The 20,125-nt window shown below is 44.4% G+C and overlaps 1 protein-coding gene across 6 annotated transcripts; it reads left to right on the top strand.

Moving 5' to 3' along the window:
- The first annotated feature begins 188 nt into the window (after positions 1–188).
- On the top strand, positions 189–19,086 carry B3GNT6 (UDP-GlcNAc:betaGal beta-1,3-N-acetylglucosaminyltransferase 6). Of its 6 annotated transcripts, none has more exons than XM_032489475.1 (4): positions 195–297; positions 7,295–7,327; positions 10,225–10,413; positions 15,079–19,086. In XM_032489475.1, the coding sequence occupies exon 4, from the start codon at positions 15,079–15,081 to the stop codon at positions 16,219–16,221; it is 1,143 nt and encodes a 380-aa protein (XP_032345366.1). In that variant the 5' UTR covers positions 195–297; positions 7,295–7,327; positions 10,225–10,413; the 3' UTR covers positions 16,222–19,086. The 6 variants fall into 6 exon arrangements, with proteins under 6 accessions (XP_032345367.1, XP_032345366.1, XP_032345365.1 ...); XM_032489472.1 differs by lacking the exon at positions 7,295–7,327 and adding an exon at positions 10,848–11,013 and having other exon boundaries at positions 199–297; positions 9,199–10,413; XM_032489473.1 differs by having other exon boundaries at positions 256–297; positions 9,199–10,413.
- The last annotated feature ends 1,039 nt before the right edge of the window (positions 19,087–20,125 follow it).

Consider the following 20,125-nt stretch of genomic DNA (forward strand, 5'->3'; position numbering starts at 1 on the left):
GATTGGCCACTTACTCCCCACCTTGGTGCTTTCATGAAACATTTGCACACCTGAAGAAATCCCTTTATCCTTGTGGTATTATATAAATTAATGATTAACAGGAGAAACATTTGTTTTTGAATATTCCACAAATGAGAACCCCAAATAGTGGTATTTGGCTTGGAATTAGATCAGATATTATGGTTTAACCTCACAGCAAAATTTCCAGGACTGGGCTTTCCTCACACCAAGAGGGCTTTTCGTATACCAAGGAGAGGAAGAGGTGAAGTAAGAAAATCAAGAGGCCAAAAACTTCAGGTACATTATGCATGAAATTTTTTAAATGCCTGAAAAAAAACTAAGTTGTTTTAGTGCCAACACCTTCAGAATTTATCCAGAATTCCTAAAGGTGACTAATAATTTAGTTTAAGGTTTTTTTTTAGTAATGAGTCCTATGGTTGCATATTACTTTGCTCTTGGAAAAAAAAAATCTGTTTCTAAGTTTAATAGTTTTATTTTAGCTCTCAATTTCACATTTACATGACAGAGAAAAATATTCTAACCCCATGATTTATGATGTGCTACTGAATAAGCATTTATGTATAACTGATGTTTCAAAGAGAACCAACTTTAACTGGAATTTGCAACTATGGCGATTTGCAGATCTACCTCTGTCTTGCATTTTGCATCATATCAATGCCCTAATATAATTAGTTTGAACATTTTTGTCTTATCATTCAGTGTCCAGAATTACAGCTTATTCACCATGGGGTAAACATTTGGAAATAATGACTAAAATTTGGCTAAATGTAGTTTAAAACCCGTTGTGGAAGGGAGCTGTAAAGTGAAAAAAGTCAAGACCCATCTGAATGGAAAAGTTCAATACTGTTTTTTAAACTGCTGCAATTCCTTTAAGAATAAGGAAACTTTTTCTTTTTTTAATTATGTCTAATTGTAGTTGCTGGATGGAGAGCAACTGCCAGTACTACTGAGGTTTATGTGAGCATACCACTAGACGTAACAGTTTCTCCTGTTGTGGGAGAAGGCCTTTCCTCTACTCTCTTAGATTCAGTTTTGGGGGGCCAGTGAAATAAAGTGACAAAGGACAGATTAGCAAGAGAAAGGGCAGGTTCTTATTTACCTACATAAATGAGAGTTCAGAAAAAAAGTGTGACTTGAAGCAGAATTTGGGGTTTATATACAATCTTAATAAGAGATGGGGCATTTAGAAGAAAAACAATAACTTTTAGGAAAGATAAATGGGCCCTTAAGAGAATAGATAGGAGATATGATAGTTCTGTGGAAATGTCTTTTCAGATGTGGCACTGAAACTCCCAGGGGAGAGGATTTATGACAGTTGAGTTCTTTAGGGAAGTTCTGCTTTTAGGCAGATAAAAGGAGCTCAGAAAAAAACCCTCTTGCATCTGTTGATTCTCAAATGCATTCAGCTCAAAATATTTTTTTTTAATGCCACAGTTGTGTATTCTGGATCCCTTTATTTCCCCTGTCTAAAACTTTCCAAGAAGTTTCACAAACCAGAAGCCAATATGGTGGCTGTGGAGAGAAGATTCAGGTTAGAAATTAGGAGATAAGAGATCTGCACAGGGAAGGAAGACATAGATTTATGGTGAAATAAGAGGAAAAGTAGAAATTAATAGTTGGACCAGATTACAAACTCAGTTTTCGAGTGCAGAGGGCAGTCAATCAGGATTTCTAGATGTTAGTCTCCACTTTAAAAGTGGAATAGGATGGTAGTGGCAGTTTCATAACACAGTCATTTCCCAGAGCTCAGAGGACCGTGTTCTGGTGAACTTCCTCAGTGGCCCAAACAGTTGGCGGTGGTAAACCCCTTAAAGTTACATCAAACTGTTGCGCTCCAGCTTGGAGGGCCTCAGGAAAGGGAAAGTTTTAGTTCTTAGTGATGCCAAGTCAGGAGGGTAGTAATGGAAATGTTAATTAGTGACAAAATGCACAAGGTGGCAGGATCCAGCTTACAAAGAGGTGAAAATAGCTCAAGGAGAATGAACAGGACTAGAATCTGATACTCCACAAGGGTATATTATAGTTTCCCATTGAAACATAAAATTTCTCTTTATAGCCACCCAATTTTTATCAAAGATAATCAAGGTAAGACTTTTTGTTTGCAAAACATGTCTAGTCTCATCAAACCCGGCTTGATTATGTCAGTACAACAAGAAATGTAATTGATGACATAGGCCTTTTGAACTTTAAGAATCCCGGATTGGACTTTTAAAAGCCTCAAGGCTAGGAATCCAAGCCAAGAACTTGGCATCAGACTTCTCTTGCATTCCTACAGATTTGGATGAAGTCCTCCTTTTCCAGGTCCCCAAAATATCCTAAGCTTCCTGGGCTTGCCAGGAAGCAGCCTTCCTTACTCACCTGTAAGACTGGGACCCCTTTAAACCAGGTACTAGGCCAGTTTTCCAGGAGGGCTTTGTCTTAAGGAGGGTTTCCTTAAAGTCAGCCTTTGTTCCTTAAAACTGCACATCATCCTCAAATACAACATTCTAGTCAAAGCCTTGGTAATATAACCAGTGTTTCCAATTGTGTCATGTTATAAGGAGAATGAATTCTTATTGAACTTATTCAAATACCTATATTGCCATGAAAATAAATATTCAATAAGAATTTTTTCAAAATTTTGGAGAGTTCAAGCAGGGAGAAAAGATAAATGTTTCATTTTTGCTTGCAAAGATATAATCTAGTAAATTGCTGTAAGTTATGGATAGCTTAAGAGAAAAGGGGTTCCTTAAATCCAGAAAACAGAACATTAAAGAGCCAGCAGTATTCCAAGCAAAAGTCATAGAAGGAATTGTAATCATTCTTTTTCAGTCTGTTCAGCCCCATATGATAAATTCAAGTCTTTCTTGATTTGACTTAGCAATTTTATGAAACCATGAGCTTCTCCATTAGTTCTGGAAATCCTTATTCAGTCCAATGCTATGATCTTAAAGTTATGTAAGTAATGACCCTGGAAGCCTGTACCTCAGGACCTGTTGTAGTCTTTTCCATCAATCTCTGAGAATTTGTTGTTGAAGATGAAGCCTGTAGCTGATTACACTAGTTTTCAGGAAAGCATCAAAGCAAAACAATACCTCTGAATAACAAAGGGCTCAAAATGTCTGTGGTTAAAGATCTGATGAGAGTTCATGAGAATGCAATTAACAAGAAAATTTGGTTGTCTCCGTGACATTCAACATTTTAAAATAACTGGAGTTATGACTGATCACATTACACCAGGACATATCATGACAGCTGTGACATTAACAAATTTCTGGAAATTTTATGCGGTTCCTGAAATACTTACATTAATAACATATACCCATTCAACTATAACCTAGGAAAGGTTAAGCATCATTTATCTGACAATGCTTGCCATGCAATTTAACATTTCAAATAAACCTAGTTAGTTTAACACCTCTCTTTTTGCAAGATGAGAGAACAAATCCTTTCAGATTTTCCAGGAGCCCTCTGGGATAGCTCAAAGCCAGTTAAGAGGTCAAGAAGACTTCGTTTAGAATTTGATTTGGGGAAGTTGTTAAAAGGTTTGAACACTTGATTAAATAAAATTACAGGTCACTGAAAAAAATCTTTAATTACTCATGTAACCAAAGCGACAGTAATTACAGTCTCTTATTAAGAACAGGCCAAGAAACTTTGTCCTTTTAACAGAGAGGGAATTTAAACCTCTAGTTTTGCATTTGTATGCTATTGAGCTCATTTTTTTAAAAATTATAAATAAATGCATTCAGTCTTAACCAGCTAGACCACATGAATAAGATACTCTCCTCATCCCTCTTCCCCTCTCTCTCCCCCACCTTCCCCCACCTCCTGCAGGCCCTTTACAACTTTCTATGCCCAGTCAGGTTTTTGTCCTTTACTTCCCTCTTTCTCATTCTGGAAAACCATTAGACAACCTCTAAGCAACTACCTTAGGACAAAATTACTCTCCTTTTTTCCTTAACAAAGACACATCTTTCATTTCTTTCAGACCATTCAAGATTGTTTCCATTCTTAATTGTTTCTAATCTATATTGATTAGAATTCTTAACCCTTAGTAACCTTAACTTCCAGTGAAAATGAGAAGGTGGGCAACTGTAAACTGCCACACATCAGCATTCTGTAGTAAATGAACAAATTTATGAATATGCCACCTCGATTTACCGAGGCATATGTTTCTTTATAGTACAGTCTTTGAATGTGGTGAAAGAACATGCTTATAAATGGACCCAAATATTTTAGTCTCTGTAAAAATGAGAAGTAAAAAGTAGATAAATTTATGCTTAGTAATTAATGTTTTAGTATTTTACTTATTTGGAAATAACTTAGACCCAGGTATAGATACTGCTTCACTTGAAATTCATACTGAAGATAAAACTAAAGATAAGACTTTAGACCATAAACTTTCACCTTGAGAAATGAAAACTTGACATCATTGAGGGAAAAGTGGAAAACAAAGTTGGCAATCAGAGCAGCTTAGGAGAAGACAGACTGCTAAAGAAGTTAAGCAGTGTTAATGCCAACGAAATTTCTGTCGTTCATGCACATCCAGCCATTGGAAATAAGCAGGACTGAGCCCCTTTTAAGTATCTAGTGTTGTTTCACAAGGCCTTCGTTGATCATTAAATCTAGGAAATTGCTGCCTGTTTTGATTAGCAGCTAGTGTAGAAAATGATCACAAGAATATTTTCTGCTAGAAAACCCTAAAACCCACTCAATTACAGGCCTGCAGGGGACCTAGAATTGCCCCTACTCCATTTAGCTCAGCAGTTGTCAGTATTATAGCACCAACCACAGGTCACATTTTGCTCACAGTTCCTTTTCAACCCTTTTAAACAAGACCTGCTTCATTGCTTTAAAGAGCACAATGTTGATATGCCAGACCAGATTTAGTAATTGAAATATTAATTTAAATATTCACAAAAATGTTGTAGAGCTTCTGAAACTTCTCTGGCAAACATCAGATCTGCAGGTCATGACTTTTAAATTGAGTTGCAGAAGTAACTCTTAAGGTTGCAGCAGAAGCACATTTATTAGAGAAATCATTAAGCATGTAAATATGGTTCCCTACAAACACTCATCCTGACTTCTTCTGCACCTAAGAGAAAATGATAAAAATGTTTTAGGATATCACAAGGCTCTGTACCAGGGGTTGGTGAACTGCATACAGCCCACAGCTCAAGTCCAGTCTGCAGTTATATGGCCTGCAAGGTAGGAATGACTTTAACATTTCAGAGGTATTATTTAAACATACAAAAAGAAAGAAGAAGAGTACGCAACAGAGATGTGTGTGGACTGCAAAGCCTGGGAAGTGCACCACCTGGTTCTGGGAGTTTGCTTCCCCTTCTCTGGACCTTCAGCAAATGTGGAAGGACAGTGTTCTTCCCACTGCACGTCTCTGCAGGGTGATTCCCGTGTGTATTTGTCAGAATGAAAGTGTTTTACACATTTCAGATATCCCTCACTTTCTGGTGAATGTAATCACAGAATTTGTGTTTAAGTATTTACACTATAAATTATTTCTTCATATCAAATTTATTAGATTGGTGACAGCCTGCTGCAAAGTGCCTAGACCTTCGGGGGAAATTATGTGATTTTGTTTTCATTATAAGGGGAATTCCATTCCCTACTGTAAAGTCCAAAAATGCTAGTTGCATTCAGCTTTGAGTTGGCTTCCAAGAAAGTTGAGATCATTTGCCCATTTTTTGTCTCATGCTGTATGATATGTGTCATATTGTAACTGTCAAGGAACTAATAAGCTCTCATAGTCAGGTGCACCTTTTTTTTTTTTTTAACTTTCTAAAAGGAAAAGTTCAAAATCCTTTCCACAAATAGTCCTGTTTCTTTTGGCTCTTTTAGAGCTAAATTACTTAGTACCAGTTAATAACAGGATCATTTTAAGAAATAGATACTAACATCATTGCTGTTTAATGTACTGATAAAGCATTGTTTACTCTCAAGCATTTCCATACTTTTGATTTGAGTCATTTATCAATGTGACCATTAGATAAACTGTTCAAGCTAATATAGGGTTTCCTAGTTTCATTTTGGTGCAGATACTTTTTCTACTAGCAATTATTTAATAAACATAGGTTGTCCTGGATATGTATAAGGACATTTCCAGGTGGTCTAAGACCTGTTTATTCACTTTTTCCATTTGATTTGCTAATGCCACAGTCATTTTTCTAGAAGATAGAATTACGTATTTTTATCTAGTCTGCTATAATGTAGGCTATATTTCAGCATTAATTTCTATAGGTGAAAGCATTAAATGGTAGTTTTGAGTAAGACTTCTGGTAATGTTTTATCCCTGGTTTATATTTGATGTACCTATACATTTATGTAAAGGCATATATAAAGGCAGGACCACACGTTTAGTTGAACAGTTTGTGCACTACACAGGTGGTACCCAGTTGGGAGAGGGGGTTAGAGGCTGACACCCAGCCTGTGCTTAGCTTGTCATGCATGTGCCTTGGTAGGGTTGTGTCTCAAAACACCATTTTCCAGTTTCTAAGTCATAGGTGCTGTCTAGGCCAGCAGCAATTCTATTCATGGGAGGGATGTTTAGTAACTATGCTGGGACTTTTTTTGTCATTAGTCTTGAAGGATCCTATGGTAACTTTCTACTCTGAGCCTGGGTAAGTTACAAGGTTAAAAGCTGATAAATTTTCAATTAAACTTTAATGATCCATGTGTACACAGCATTCTCAACTTGAGGAGCTCCGAAGTAAATACACGAACCTTCCAGCTTCACACAATGAAGGAGAACAGGTTGGAAACAGAAAAAAAAAATGTACTGCATAAGCCACATATGTCTAGGGTTCTGCCTTTGGCAATGACCAAGTGCCATGTATATACAACATGTAAAACAAATTAGAATTTCCTACAATTCATCAACTCACCTAGTTTTGCAAACCACAGCTTTTCAAATATTAGCTTTCCTAGCTGAGCCTGCTGGAATTGGTAGTTTCAATCACTGTAACATATGATAATGTCCTTCCTTTGTGCGTAAGGGAGAAGTAGCCTTGCCTGGATCAATAGGTAGAGCTGGCAAGAGGTGAGCTGAGAATCCTTGCCTGACAGGACACAATTTGGACTGTGCTTTGCAAAAGCGATGACCGAAAAGGAGTTAAGATTGCTTCAATTCCACGTCTGAAGTCACCCTGCCACACACACTCCCAATACACAAGCATCATCATTTAATTTAAAGAATTTTTATTGAGCTTACTCTGGGCTCAACTCTGACATGTCTGAGATAGTTTTTCAGCCTTTTTTTTTTTTTTTTTCCCTTCAGCTCTGGACTAGAATGCGAAATGGATCTACCTGGGTGAGAAAGAAATCAGGAACTTCCTCATTCGGTAGCCTAGTCCCAAAATAGGAATTGATTCTCAAAGGAAAATGTGGAGAAAGTGTGAAAAAGAGAAAATTCATTTCTTGAGCCCTATTATGTGCCATATGGCACTGTGCCATCCATTCAACAAACTGGAAAGTTGTCATGTTAGGAGCTAGGAGTACAGTGGAGAACAAGACAGACACCCTGCCATTTGGCCCCTGCAAGCTAGTGTCTAACAAATAAATGAGATGGGTGTAGGGAGCTCTATGAGTGTGCCCTAGGGGATTGGAGAAGGGAAGACTTCCCCGAAGATGAACATTATGTTAAGAACTGAAGGATGAGAGGAATTAGGAAAGGAAAAAGACTGGTTATTGCAAAGAGAGCAAGAGGTGAGTGGTGAGATGAACAGGAATTAAGGAACAAAGGGCTTTGAAAGCCATGTAAAGAATTTGAATTTAGAAAGCTCTTGAAAGGGTGGAGAAAGGACTGAAGGGAGCCAATGTGGATGTAGGGATACCAGGCAGGAGGGGAAGGCAGTAGTCTGAGTGGGAGATAACGATGGACAGAGAGGCACTGGAGGTGGAAAATCAGATATATGAGTTATACAGAAAGAAGCATATTTGGGTGAGTTATCATTGAAATAAGTTTAGAATTTGTTGAGTTTGAAGTTCATGTGAGATATATATATATCCTGGTGGAGAGCTTCAGGATAGTTTTTTTTAAAAAAAAATAGTGAATCTGGAGCTCAGCTGAGAGATCTGAGCTGAAGACAGAAATCTGAAAATCAAAAGCATACATGGTATTTGAAGCTATGGGAGTGGATGAGTCATGGAAGAAGAGGGTCTCAGACTGAGTCCTAGAAACCAAACTATTTAAGGATTAGGTAGAGGAATTTTGGAGGACAAGGACACCTCCAACCAAAGAGAATCATCAGTCACCTGAAAAGGAAGCTGGGGTAAGGGCCTGTGTTCTAGTTCCTCAGGGTCTGTGGATGATGCCAGCGATGGGCTGGGTTCAGCTGTGGCTGTTGGCAGGGCTAGTGACGTGGTCCTTCACATGGCACGAGGGGTGGAGGGAGTGACCCTGACCCGACACTGCATGGAGGCAGCAGGCTCGGAGTTGGAGCCCACTGGCATTAGTCCTGGCCGACTAATTACTGTCGGGAAGTAGCTGTTACATACTTCCTGTCCTGTTGTCAGCCTGGCTTAGGATCCTGGTCCTCCACTGAAAAGCTATGTGATTGTGTCCAAGTCACTTAACAGTAAATGCTGGATTCTACACCTGTAAGATGTAGGATTGTCTTAAGGGTTAGCACCATGGTGTAGTATGTAGCATCATGGTGTTTTCTGAATAGGCTCCTTCCTGTAAGAGTGCCTGGCCTGGGCCTGCCAGGGGTACCTCAAAACTTCTGGACAAAATCCTGAGGAGTCACCCCCTCTTCTGGATCCCTCTTCCATCAAACAAGGGACCAACCAACTTGCCTTCCCGTCTGGTTATCAGGTGCCGACAAGTGCCCACAGCACCTGTTTGCCTTGGAGGTGGGAACGGGTTCCTCTGCCTTATCCCACTCCAGGTTTTCTGAATAAGGTGTAGCAGCACAAGCACTGGAACCTAAACCTTTCACACTAGATTAAAACACCTGCCCATTGTAAAGGTGAGGGCTGAAAAGGAGTTGGGATTACTTTCATTCTACCTCTGAACAACACACCTTTCTGAAACCACCCTGCCACACACGTTCAGCACATACATCTAAGTTCCTCCCTGGCTACTCCAGAACCTTCCTAGAGGGTCATCACTGCCTATCCTAAAGTCTGTTCATTTTAATCCAATAAATTTACCCCCATTTAACTTTCTCCCCACTTCAGTTCATCCCCAAACTGCTCAAAAGACATTTCTGCCAAGAAGAAAAGATGAGTTTTTAGGGAGCTTGAAGAAAATAAGTTAACAAAATGAAGTCATTGGGCCAACCCGGATGGATGTCTGCTCTGCGACAGGCCGTGGACTCTCAGCCCTGAGTGGGGACAGGAGTTGCTCTGTCTGAGGAGGAATATGGTCAGGCCCCTCCCTGGGGCTGTGCCCTTGCCTTCATTTACCCCAGGCTGAATTGGTGCTTTCATCCTCTTTCAGTCCTTCAGCCACCATGAAGTTGCCAGTAGGACTGGCGATCCCTAGTCCTCCAGATACCTCTCACCATCCCCATCCAAAACCTACTTGCAAGCTCCTTCCCCTTCTTTCCCACTTCTTCCCACCATTCACTTCCACCTCATACTTATCCTCACTCTTTTCTCATCCAGACATCCCGTTCACCCCTACCAAGCCCCTCTGAATTAGCAAGGAGGACAAGGAGCCTGGGGAGTTGGCGGGGCGGGGGAGACATTCTCACAGAACATGTAGTTAAGTCACCAAGCTCTGAGGACACCATTCCTGCCCAGTTCAGGCCTGGGCCTCACACCTCTCTCATGGATCACTCTATCCCCTGATCTGGGTTCCCTTCCCCTACTCTGGCCCTCCAACATCTATACCACAAATGGGCTGCTATAATGAACTCTTGAAAAGAGATACAAACTCGTCAAAACTTCCAAAGGATCAACTTAAAACTCCAGGTATGGCATTCAAGGCCCTTCCTAGGAACCTCTAATTTATCTTTGCACCTTCAACTCCCAATATTTACCCCTCTACCTACATTAAACCTGGCATGTTACACAGACACGACCTATTTATTCCCACCTCTGCCAGAGTGTCCTGTCCCTCTCTACACGGCTCTTTACCTGCTGGACAAACGCCTTACCACCTCAAAATCCATGTGGTAGGTTAAATATGGCCACAAATTTTTGGAACTACTCTTCATCCTTTGTATCTGGATTGGTCTTGTGACTTGCTTCGATCAACAGAATGTGGTGGAAGTGACATGTTGCAAGTTCTGAAGCCCAGGCCTCAAGAAGGCTTGTAGTCTCCACCATCACCATCTTGGAATCCTGAGACCCACATGCCCTGAAGCAGCCCAGGATGAAAGAGTTCACGAGAGTGAGCCCAACTCCCAGCTTACACATAGCTGAACAGAGCCACATGAGAGACCCCAGGTGAGTGCGGCACAAGAACCTCCAGGCAACCCACAGAATCTCAAAATAATAAATGCTGGTTGTTTTAAGCCATTAAGTTTTGAGATGGTTTGCTACACAGCAGCAGGTAACTGATACAGTGCACTTCTAATGTGAAGTCTTCCCTGGCTCACTCAGGTTCCTCCTCCAAGTTCCCTCTGTGTTTTGTACACATCACCTCACTTTATAGTTATTTAGTATCTGGCTCCCCCAAGAGATAGTGAGCTCTTGAGGACCAGGGCTAAGTCTGATTCGTCTCCCTCTCGACCACTCACAGTGGTAATGGGATGAAGCCCTTGATCCCTTGCCAAGTTCAGTATACTCAGATGTCATTAATGTGTTTAGAAAGTGCCTAGATGAATATTTCCCATGCAAATTACTCAACAAAGATTTTAAAGCACATCCTGTGTTAACAGAACAGGTCCTAGGCCCTGGAGTTGCTCTCAGTCTAGCAGCTGGTCGTTACAATAAAGCATCAAAGTGTTTCAGTCAAGTGTATTGCTGGGAGTGTACGAGACAGCTGGTGGATGGAGGAGTCAAGAAAACACCTAGAAGAGAGAACATTTAGCTTCAACATAAAGGGTAAGCAGGACGACAGTGTTGGAAGGAAGTTAGTAGCTGTCCCCCACTTTCCTCCCCTTATAAGAAGGAAGGATGCATGGACTGGTCAGATTCGTGAATACTGAACTAAGCCACCATCCTAGGGGTGAGGCCTCAGCCTGTGAAAGAACGGGGTTAAAGGTAGGTCCCAGGCTGGGGATGGCTCCTGTCTGTTTCTTCTCTCTCAGACACTCAAGGTAAGGTGGGGGCTTGGGCTTCTTCCCATTGGCAAGGAGGTGGATTTTCTCCCCGTCTCCACGCCTCTCTCCTTGAGAGTGCTAAGCAAGAACCAGAAGGAACCAGAAGGGGAAAGGAACCAGGGCAAAGCCCCAGGGTTAGGGCTCAACGTTGGGAGTTGGTTGGGGCCAAAGGTAATAAAAAGGTGTGTTTTCCCACCATATCCATGGTGCATATACTCCCCAGGAGTATCAGGTGGTAGGGGGCTGGAGCATGACCCAGGAATCAGTGTTCTAGCCATCCATTGCTTGGCATCAATCCAGAAGAGGGAATAACTAGTAGGAACTTTTCCTCTTCTAAGAAAGTAAGGGAGAGAATCCAAAGCAAAGTGAATAGCACTGCAATGAGGCAGGCAAACGTGGAGAGAGAAACAGAAAGGAGCAAAGTAAGAGGGTCACACAAGAACTCTATACAATCCTGCATGAGAAGGCTAGACTTAATCTATAAAAAGACCACTTGCTTTGCCCCTAGAACATTCCTGTGTTAGCCAATTGCTAACATTACTATGGTACTATGTGCCAGGCATGGTTTAAGTGCCTTACACAAATCAACACATATTATCCTCTGAGCATATATAGCTCACAAATCCTGAGATAAATGACTTGCCAAAGGTCCCACAGATGAGTAACCTGAAGTTCAAAAGAGTTGCTAAGCAGCGCGTCTGTCCTCTCGAACTTTGCTACTCAGTAGTGCTCATATCAACAAGGACACAGGTTCCCCTGAGCTGGACTTACCACGTGGTTTCCTGCAGGAGGTGGTACTTGAGCTGAGTCCTGAGGGACAAGGGATCAGGGCCAGCAGAAGCCGTGAAAGCTTAAGATGCAGGGACTCCAGGGCACCTGAAAGGGTGCTTTGAGAATAGGGAGGAATCCAGCAAAAAAAAAACAGAGGACACCCAGAGCTTCACAGCATCAGCATCCAAGAACAGAGCTCAGCAAACCAGCACCACCCTCAGGAACAGGACCTGGCCCGATCTTTTTCTTACTTTCTTATCAAAAGGTGGCTGAGATCCAGGTTCCTGGATGAAATTTATAAAATTAAGTGCAGGTTTAACTAAGACAAGAATTACTGTTGCATTAAGACTGAGGTAATTTTCTTTCTAGAAATGATTATGGGCAGGAAGAGGAGGTAGAGAATGCTTTTTAGTTATTTTTTAAACTAGCATTTGTATGGCCCTTTTTAGCATTGACAGTATTATATTCTTGCTCCTTATTTCATTGAGAGATGAATGTTAACTTCTTAATTTTTCAGATAAGGAAACTGAAGCCTAGGAGGTTTAACAAATTTATACAAAGTCACACAGCTAATGAAAGAAGCTGGGGCTCATGCCCGAGTTATTTAGACTCTAAATTCTATTCTCATTCATCCTTGTATTCTTTCATTCATTGAAAAAAAGGTATTGCACATCCCAAATGTTCCAGGTAGTTTATCTTGCTGGTTCTTTTTCTCAGCACATTAAACACTGAAGCAGGAATCCATTAAGAGTTGTAGGAATCTACCTCTAGTATTTCTAACAGGATTCAGTGATTATAGCTTTTGCAACGTTCTCCCACTTTTATTTGTAGTTAACTGCTGTCATTATTTCATTGAACACCTGCTCTGTGCCCATCTTGTGCCACACATTGTGTACGGACCCAAACATGAGAGTACATCTACTCAGTAACATCTATGCACAAATGACTCAATCTGAGAATGCTCATTGAGCACATATTCTGGGCAAAAAGTATTCATTCAACAAATATTTATTGGTACCTCTGATAATCATAATAGCTTATATTTACTGAACATTTACTGTCTGCCAAGTATCATGCTAAATTCTTTATATATCACTCAATAACCCTTAAGAGGTAGGTATTTGAGAGCTAAATTCAACTTGCTCAGAACATGAAGTTAGAAAATACTAGAGGCAGAATTTGAACCCAGACAGCCAATATTTTCCACCACTATGTTGTCCCAACTCCTACTCTGGGCAGGGCACTGGGGAGACAGTATTGAACAAGAGAGATGCCATCCCAGCCCTCAAGATGCTTACACACTAGGAGAGAAGATAAACTAAATAAATAACATTATAGTCTCCTTTATGCTGCATTAAACCTTCCCCAAGGACACTCCTATTCAAGTGGAACTAGAGGGTGAGAAGGCAGAGCAGGCATTAAGTAGGTAAAGGAGGGGAAGGGAGGTCCATCCAGGCAGTGGAACAGCACAAGGGAAAGCTCCAAGGTAGGAAGTGTTGGCAGTCCGAGGCTGCGACTTAGCTGATGAGTAGGCCAGGTACAGAACAGTGCGAAGCTGAGGGAAAGAGCATTGTTCAAAGATTATTCCAGCTGCTGCAGAGGAGGAATCAGCTGAGAGCAAGAAAGTATGTGGAGAGACCAAGCAGGAGGCTATTTCATCTGAGCTGCAGATGCTAGCTTGAGTCAGCCTGTTGATAGTAGGAATGGAAGGGGACTGATGAAATATTTAGGAGTTAGAACTGACCAAGCTTGGGATGGGGGAAAGGAGGGAGTCAATCAGTTTTTGGCTTTAACAACATGGTGGCATGGAACTCTGGGACAACTCTAGGGAGGAAGATGAGAGCTCAGGTTGCATCCGAGGTGGCTGTGGACCACCACATGGAGCTGGTAAGTAGTAGGCAGTTGGTTGGACATATGGTTCTGGAGTTTGAAGATCCTAAAAGTGAAGGAAATCATCTTGCACAAAGGTGGGAAGAGTCTCTAGGAGAGAGCCCTGGAGACCTTCCACCATTATAGGACGTTAGAAAGAAAGAAATGAGCAAAGGAAATTGGAGACACAGTTAAAGAGGGAAGAGGAAAGCCAGGAGAGAGCAGCATCCCTGAAACAGAGCAGTGTTTTAAGAAGGGCAGGACCTGGTGTGGCTGAATTTAGAAGGGAGTAAATACAGGAGAGGCTGTTGTGATCTGGGACTTGTCCTGAGGTGTCCTCATGAAGGCAGGGCTTGAGGTGTACCTAGGCAGGCGGGGAATTTTGATACACAGAGGAGAGGGGCCTGACCTGGCATGTATGAGGAACAAAAAATAACACCAGTAGGTAGAAATAGAAGGAGGTGGAGCCAGAGGATCCCAAAGAGGGTAAAGAATTGATGCCATTCATTGACTGGCCACTTTATGCTCATTTAATGCTCCCAACAACCCTATAAAGTAAGAATCTACTAACCTTTTGATACAGAAGAAAATGCTTAGCCCTAGAAATCTGAAAGGACTTGTTCAAGATGATACATACAAGTAATGATGCCAGAATTCTGACCCTGGTCTGAGTCCAGGACTAGCACCTCATGCTTCCTTGACTCCAGTGGCAAGGAGGGAAATAGATCAGACAGGGTCAGGGCTCCACAGGGGTAAAGAAGAGGAAATAAGCTTGGAGAGATTTGGATGCAGAATCAACAGGATTTGGAGAGTGGATATAAGTTAAGAGTGGGGGAAAGTCAGGGTTTCTGGTTGGAGCAACTGGGCTAATGGTGGTACCAATCAATGAGGTAGAAAAAGCAGCATATGGATTCACCGTGAGACAGAGGCTTTAACTTTGACTTGGTGAAGTCCGCTGGGCCTGGGTGATGGCCAGAGATGTCAGGAGGCAGTGAGATACACAGATCTGAAAGTCAGAACACTTCCGGCGGTGGTAGATGTGAAGTGTTTCAGTTCAGTTCTGATTTCTTTTTTACCTTCGTAACAACAGAATTGAGGAAGGGCTGATTCTGGGTTCTAGGAGAGACGTGACGGGGGGAAGGGTGTCAGTCCCCTGATCCAAAGACGACTCCAGGCTCATTGCTGACTCGGTTCTCCCTCCCCACAGATGGCTTTTCACCGCCGCAGGTCCGTGAAATCCAAGCCCCTGGCCTGCCTTCTGGTGGGTTTGAGTTTCTTGGCCCTGGGTCAGTGGTTCCTCCAAGTGTCCACGTCTCAGCAGAAGAAGGTGAGGGATGGCTCCCGGTCAGCTGTGAGTGTGACCCCTGCCGTGCCACCGTCCGCATCCAGCCCAGGGCCCGCGTGCGTGGCCAATGCCTCAGTGAATGCCACGGCCGACTTTGAGCAGCTGCCTGCGCGCATCCAAGACTACCTGCGGTATCGCCACTGCCGCCACTTTCCGCTGCTCTGGGACTCGCCAGCCAAGTGCGCGGGCGGCCGCGAGGCCTTCCTACTGCTGGCCGTGAAGTCGTCGCCCGCCAACTACGAGCGGCGCGAGCTCATCCGCCGCACTTGGGGGCAGGAGCGCAGCTACGGCGGGCGGCCGGTGCGCCGCCTCTTCCTGCTGGGCACCGCCGCGCCCGAGGACGCCGAGCGCGCCGAGCAGCTGGCGGCGCTGGTGGCGCTGGAGGCGCGCGAGCACAGCGACGTGCTGCAGTGGGCCTTCGCCGACACCTTCCTCAACCTCACGCTCAAGCACGTGCACCTGCTCAACTGGCTGGCGGTGCGCTGCCCGCATGCGCGCTTCCTGCTCAGCGGCGACGACGACGTCTTCGTGCACACCGCCAACGTGGTCAGTTTCCTGGAGGCGCAGCCGCCCGACAGCCACCTCTTCGTCGGGCAGCTCATGAGCGGCTCCGTTCCCATCCGCGACAGCTGGAGCAAGTACTTCGTGCCCCCGCAGCTCTTCTCGGGGCCGGCCTACCCGGTGTACTGTAGCGGTGGCGGCTTCCTCCTGTCCCACTACACAATCCAGGCCCTGCACCGGGCCGCCCGCCACACCCCGCTCTTCCCCATCGACGACGCCTACATGGGCATGTGTCTGGAGCGCGCCGGCTTGGCTCCCAGCGGTCACGAGGGCATCCGGCCTTTCGGCGTGCACATGCCTGGCGCCCGGCAGCCCTCCTTCGACCCCTGCGTGTACCGCAATCTGCTGCTTGTGCACCGCTTCGTGCCCTACGAGATGCTGCTCATGTGGAAGGCGCTGCACGATTCCGGGCTGAGCTGTAGCCAAGGGCACAGGGTCTCCTGAGGCCGGGTGGGCTGCGGTGGGTGGGTAAGCAGCCTCTACACGGGATGCTTTCTGGATACCTTCTTTCCTATCCAGCTCCCTGCACCTGAATTCGAGCCACAAACCAGAATCACCTGGGTGAGGAGGGTGGAAAATACCTAAATCCTGGCCGCATCTCCGAAAGTGTCCCCAGACTTCTAGGTATTGTTAAAGTTCTTTCAGGGATTCGAATGTGCAGCTAGAAAAGAAGCCCACTGGGCACGGGAGCATCTGTTATCCTTCCAAACCCAGCTCCATCACCCCCTCTACAGCCTTCCAGGACACCCGCCTCAAATCACTGTAGACAATGGAGCAAGAGAGGGGTGAAGAGCCAGGATTAAATGTCACCTGCAGGTGCAGTACACGTGAGTTGTCACTTCATCATTTCCTCCACAATTGCATGGAACTGAACGGACAGCCATCATCAAAGCCAGCAGTCACATCATTCTGACCTCTGCTTCCATTGGCCCCATATCCTTCTCTGACTCTCCTGCTTCCCCTTTCACTTATAAAAAACTCTTGTGGTCACATTGGGCCTCTTGGATAATCCAAGAGAGTCTCCTTGTCTTAAGGTCAGCTGATCAGCAATCTTAATTCTATCTGCAAACTTAATTCCCCTTTGCCCTGCAACCTAATGTATGCACTGTATGTTCTGGAGATTAGGACGTGGACATCCCTGGCGTGTGCACAGACCTCACTGCTGCAAATAACTGGTAACCCAAGTCAAAATGGCTCAACATAGAAAGTCATTTATTATAGTTAAGTAGTCTGGTGGGAGGGAGGCTCCAAAGCTGGTGAATTCAATGGCTGCATGATGCCATCATGGACGCAGGCTCCCCCACCTTTCTGCTTTGCCATCCTCAGGACACTATTCTTCTCGGCCACAAGGTGGTTGCTGCTCTTCCAGACATCCTGTCCATTTGGAAGGAAGGAGCCCTTCCAAAAGCCCCCAGAAGACATCCTCTAATATCTTACTGGCAAACAACAGTATCTACCTTTGTTTTCTGCCAAGCTAACTTGCTCTGGGGACCACCCCTTACCAATTCTATGTGGTTTTGGGGAAACTGTCATTCACATTACACAATCTCCCCCAGAAACAGTGGTTGGAACGTACTCATGTACCATCCAAAAAGCAATTCTGAGTCCTTTTGGTGGGGTTTCATGTGGACACTGGAAGAAAGTTTTCTCTTCCATTAGCATGGCTGGGCTGGGATGATGTAAGCTGAGCTGCCAGCTGCTATCCTGCCCAGGCTGGTGGGGAGAGTCCCTCTGCAGTGGGAGAGGGAAGGCCCACACACAGGGGAAGCAGAGAGAAAAAGAGGGGAGTGAGAAACTGGATGATCTCCTTGGGCCCCTGAGTGGCCATGCTTGAAGTTAGGATAGCTGGGCTTCATTTAGGAGAAACAGTAAATTCCCTGGTGGCCTACATCATTTGGGGATTTTATCATTTGCAATAAAAAAATATCCACTAGAACTGTGGTCTGGCCTGATCACCAGCAGTCAGCCTCCTCCTTATCTCTCTTCAAGGACTCAGAATCTACCCCGAGTCCCCACCAAGAGACCTTCACCCAACCCCTGATGCATATCCAGCTGCCTCAGTGGTCATCTGGTCTTGAATATACTGCAAGCACCCTGACTGAAGCCTCTCTCAAGCCTGCCCCTCGACCAACATGCCCATCTTGGCAAATGGCAGTATCATGCCCTGATTTGTCCAAGCCAGGACTGGGAGGGGGTATCTCAAACTCCCCCTCTCCCTGACACCCCATCTGATCAATCACCAAGTTCCATAGACTTTACCTCTAAAATCTCTCTCCACCTCCATCTCTGTGGACACCAGTCTGGCCTAGGCTACCAGCAGCTCTCATGTGGGCCTCAGCCAGAGGCACCTAGGGATCCATTCTCCACTCTGCAGCCAAAAGGCAGATCTGCTCACATTTTGGGCCTTCCCAAACTCTGCCCCTGCTGTCCTCAGATGGTAGGCAGACTCTTGACTGGACCAGTTGTTTGACCTGCGTTCCTTGCCTTCTCCAGCTGATCTCTCTTCACTCTGCCAGGGCTCATGGAACCTCTGGTGTTCAGTGCACTGTCTTGCCTCTAGGCCTTCCCACATGCTGTTTCCTTGCCTGAAACACCTTTCCACCTTCACTTCATTTGACAGAAACTTCGATATAAGGTTAAGTATCATTCCTTGGAGAAGCCTTTCCCAACCCTTGTCCCAGGGCACAGAGCTGCCCAGCACCGCCTCTCCTCACCTCCTGCCTGGTTATGGCTCTTAATTCCCCAGAGCCCCCAGCATCTGCCACTGCCCCTGAAACTCAGTGTCTGTGTTAGTTTCCTACTGCTGCTGTGACAAACTACCATGCAGATGTACTGTCTTACAGTTCCGTAGGTCAGAAGTCTGACACAAGCCTCATGGGGCTAAAATCAAAGTATCAGCAGGACTGCATCCCTTGCTGGCAACTCCAAGGAGGATCTATTTCCCGGTCTGTTTTTTCCAGCTTCTAGAGGCCCCTTCCGCCATCTTCAAAGCCAGAATGATGGCCTCCCTCTCTGACTCTTCAGCCTGCACCTTCCACTTTTAAGGACCCCTGTGATCACATTGGGCCCACCTGGTAATCCAGGATTATCCTCCTGTCTTAAGGTCAGCTGATCAGCAACCTTCATTCCATCTGTAACCTTAATGTTCTTTTCCCATGTAACCTTACATATTCATAAGTTCCAGGGATTAGGGTGTGGACATCTTTGGGGGGCCATTATTCTACTTACCACAGTATCCAATACATATTTGTTGAATAAATGAGCCATAATTAAATAATGAACAAAAATTAATAAATGAACAAATGTGCATCCTTCAAGCAGACCTCCTTGATGCAGACTGCTACCTGGACAGTTGAGTGTCACTGACACTGAATTCCCGTTCCTCCCGTTGCCATTTTTCAAGTGTTTGTCACAGATAAGAAAACAAGAATGCTGAGGCCAGGAGAGGACACCTCTATGTCCTTTGGAAAATCTGAATTCTGTGCTTTGACGACATCCTCCCATTTTCCTGACAGGCAGGTGGATTATCCCCACTTCATGGGCAAAGAGATTGATTCAGGAACGTCACAGTTCAGAAGAGTCAGAATGCCACAGTTATGGGACTGCTGTGTTACTCTGGGTCCTGGTCACCCCATGTCTGGGCTGCTAGCGTCACCAGGCCCAGGGAAGGCCCGCGGCTCGCACAGCCCTAGCACCGCCTGATGTCCCCTAGCTCACCCCGCCTGGCTCATCGGGCACTTTTGCGCCCCGAGGCCGCCAGGGGGCGCGCCCCGCACACGGTTTCCGCTTAGAGGCTGACCGTTGGTCCTTGGGCCACGTAAAGCCCGTGCTCCCAACCAACTCCCTTAATCCGGACAACGTTGCTAACAAGGACCCCTCAAGAGCAAAGAAAATGATGAGGCTGTCTCACTAACAAACACAGATGCAAACTCCTACATGAAATGCTAGCTGACACAATGTGGCAATACGTAAAAAGGATAATGTCCCAGCACCTATGTGGGTTTATCCCAGAAATTCGAGGTGGGCTTAGCATTAGAAAAGGAATCAGAATATATGGATAAAAAAGGAATATTCGTCAACGTAGCACATCATATCAAGAGAAATATAAGTATCTCATATGGGAGAAAAAAATGTTTGATAAAATTCAACATCCATTCGTGATTTTAAAGAAAATCTCAGTTAAAGGTGAAAGCATTTGAAAGCATTTCCTTTAAGATTCAGAAAAAGCTAGATGTGCCCATCGTCACAGCTGTTCCATTTTCCAAGGTCAAGAAACAGCAAGGCAAGATAAAGATTCAAAATTATAATAACTTGAAAAAAGTAAATTATCAAAACCTCACAGGCTTAC

Source organism: Camelus ferus, chromosome 10 (genome assembly GCF_009834535.1).
Source record: "Camelus ferus isolate YT-003-E chromosome 10, BCGSAC_Cfer_1.0, whole genome shotgun sequence".
NCBI lineage: Eukaryota > Metazoa > Chordata > Mammalia > Artiodactyla > Camelidae > Camelus > Camelus ferus.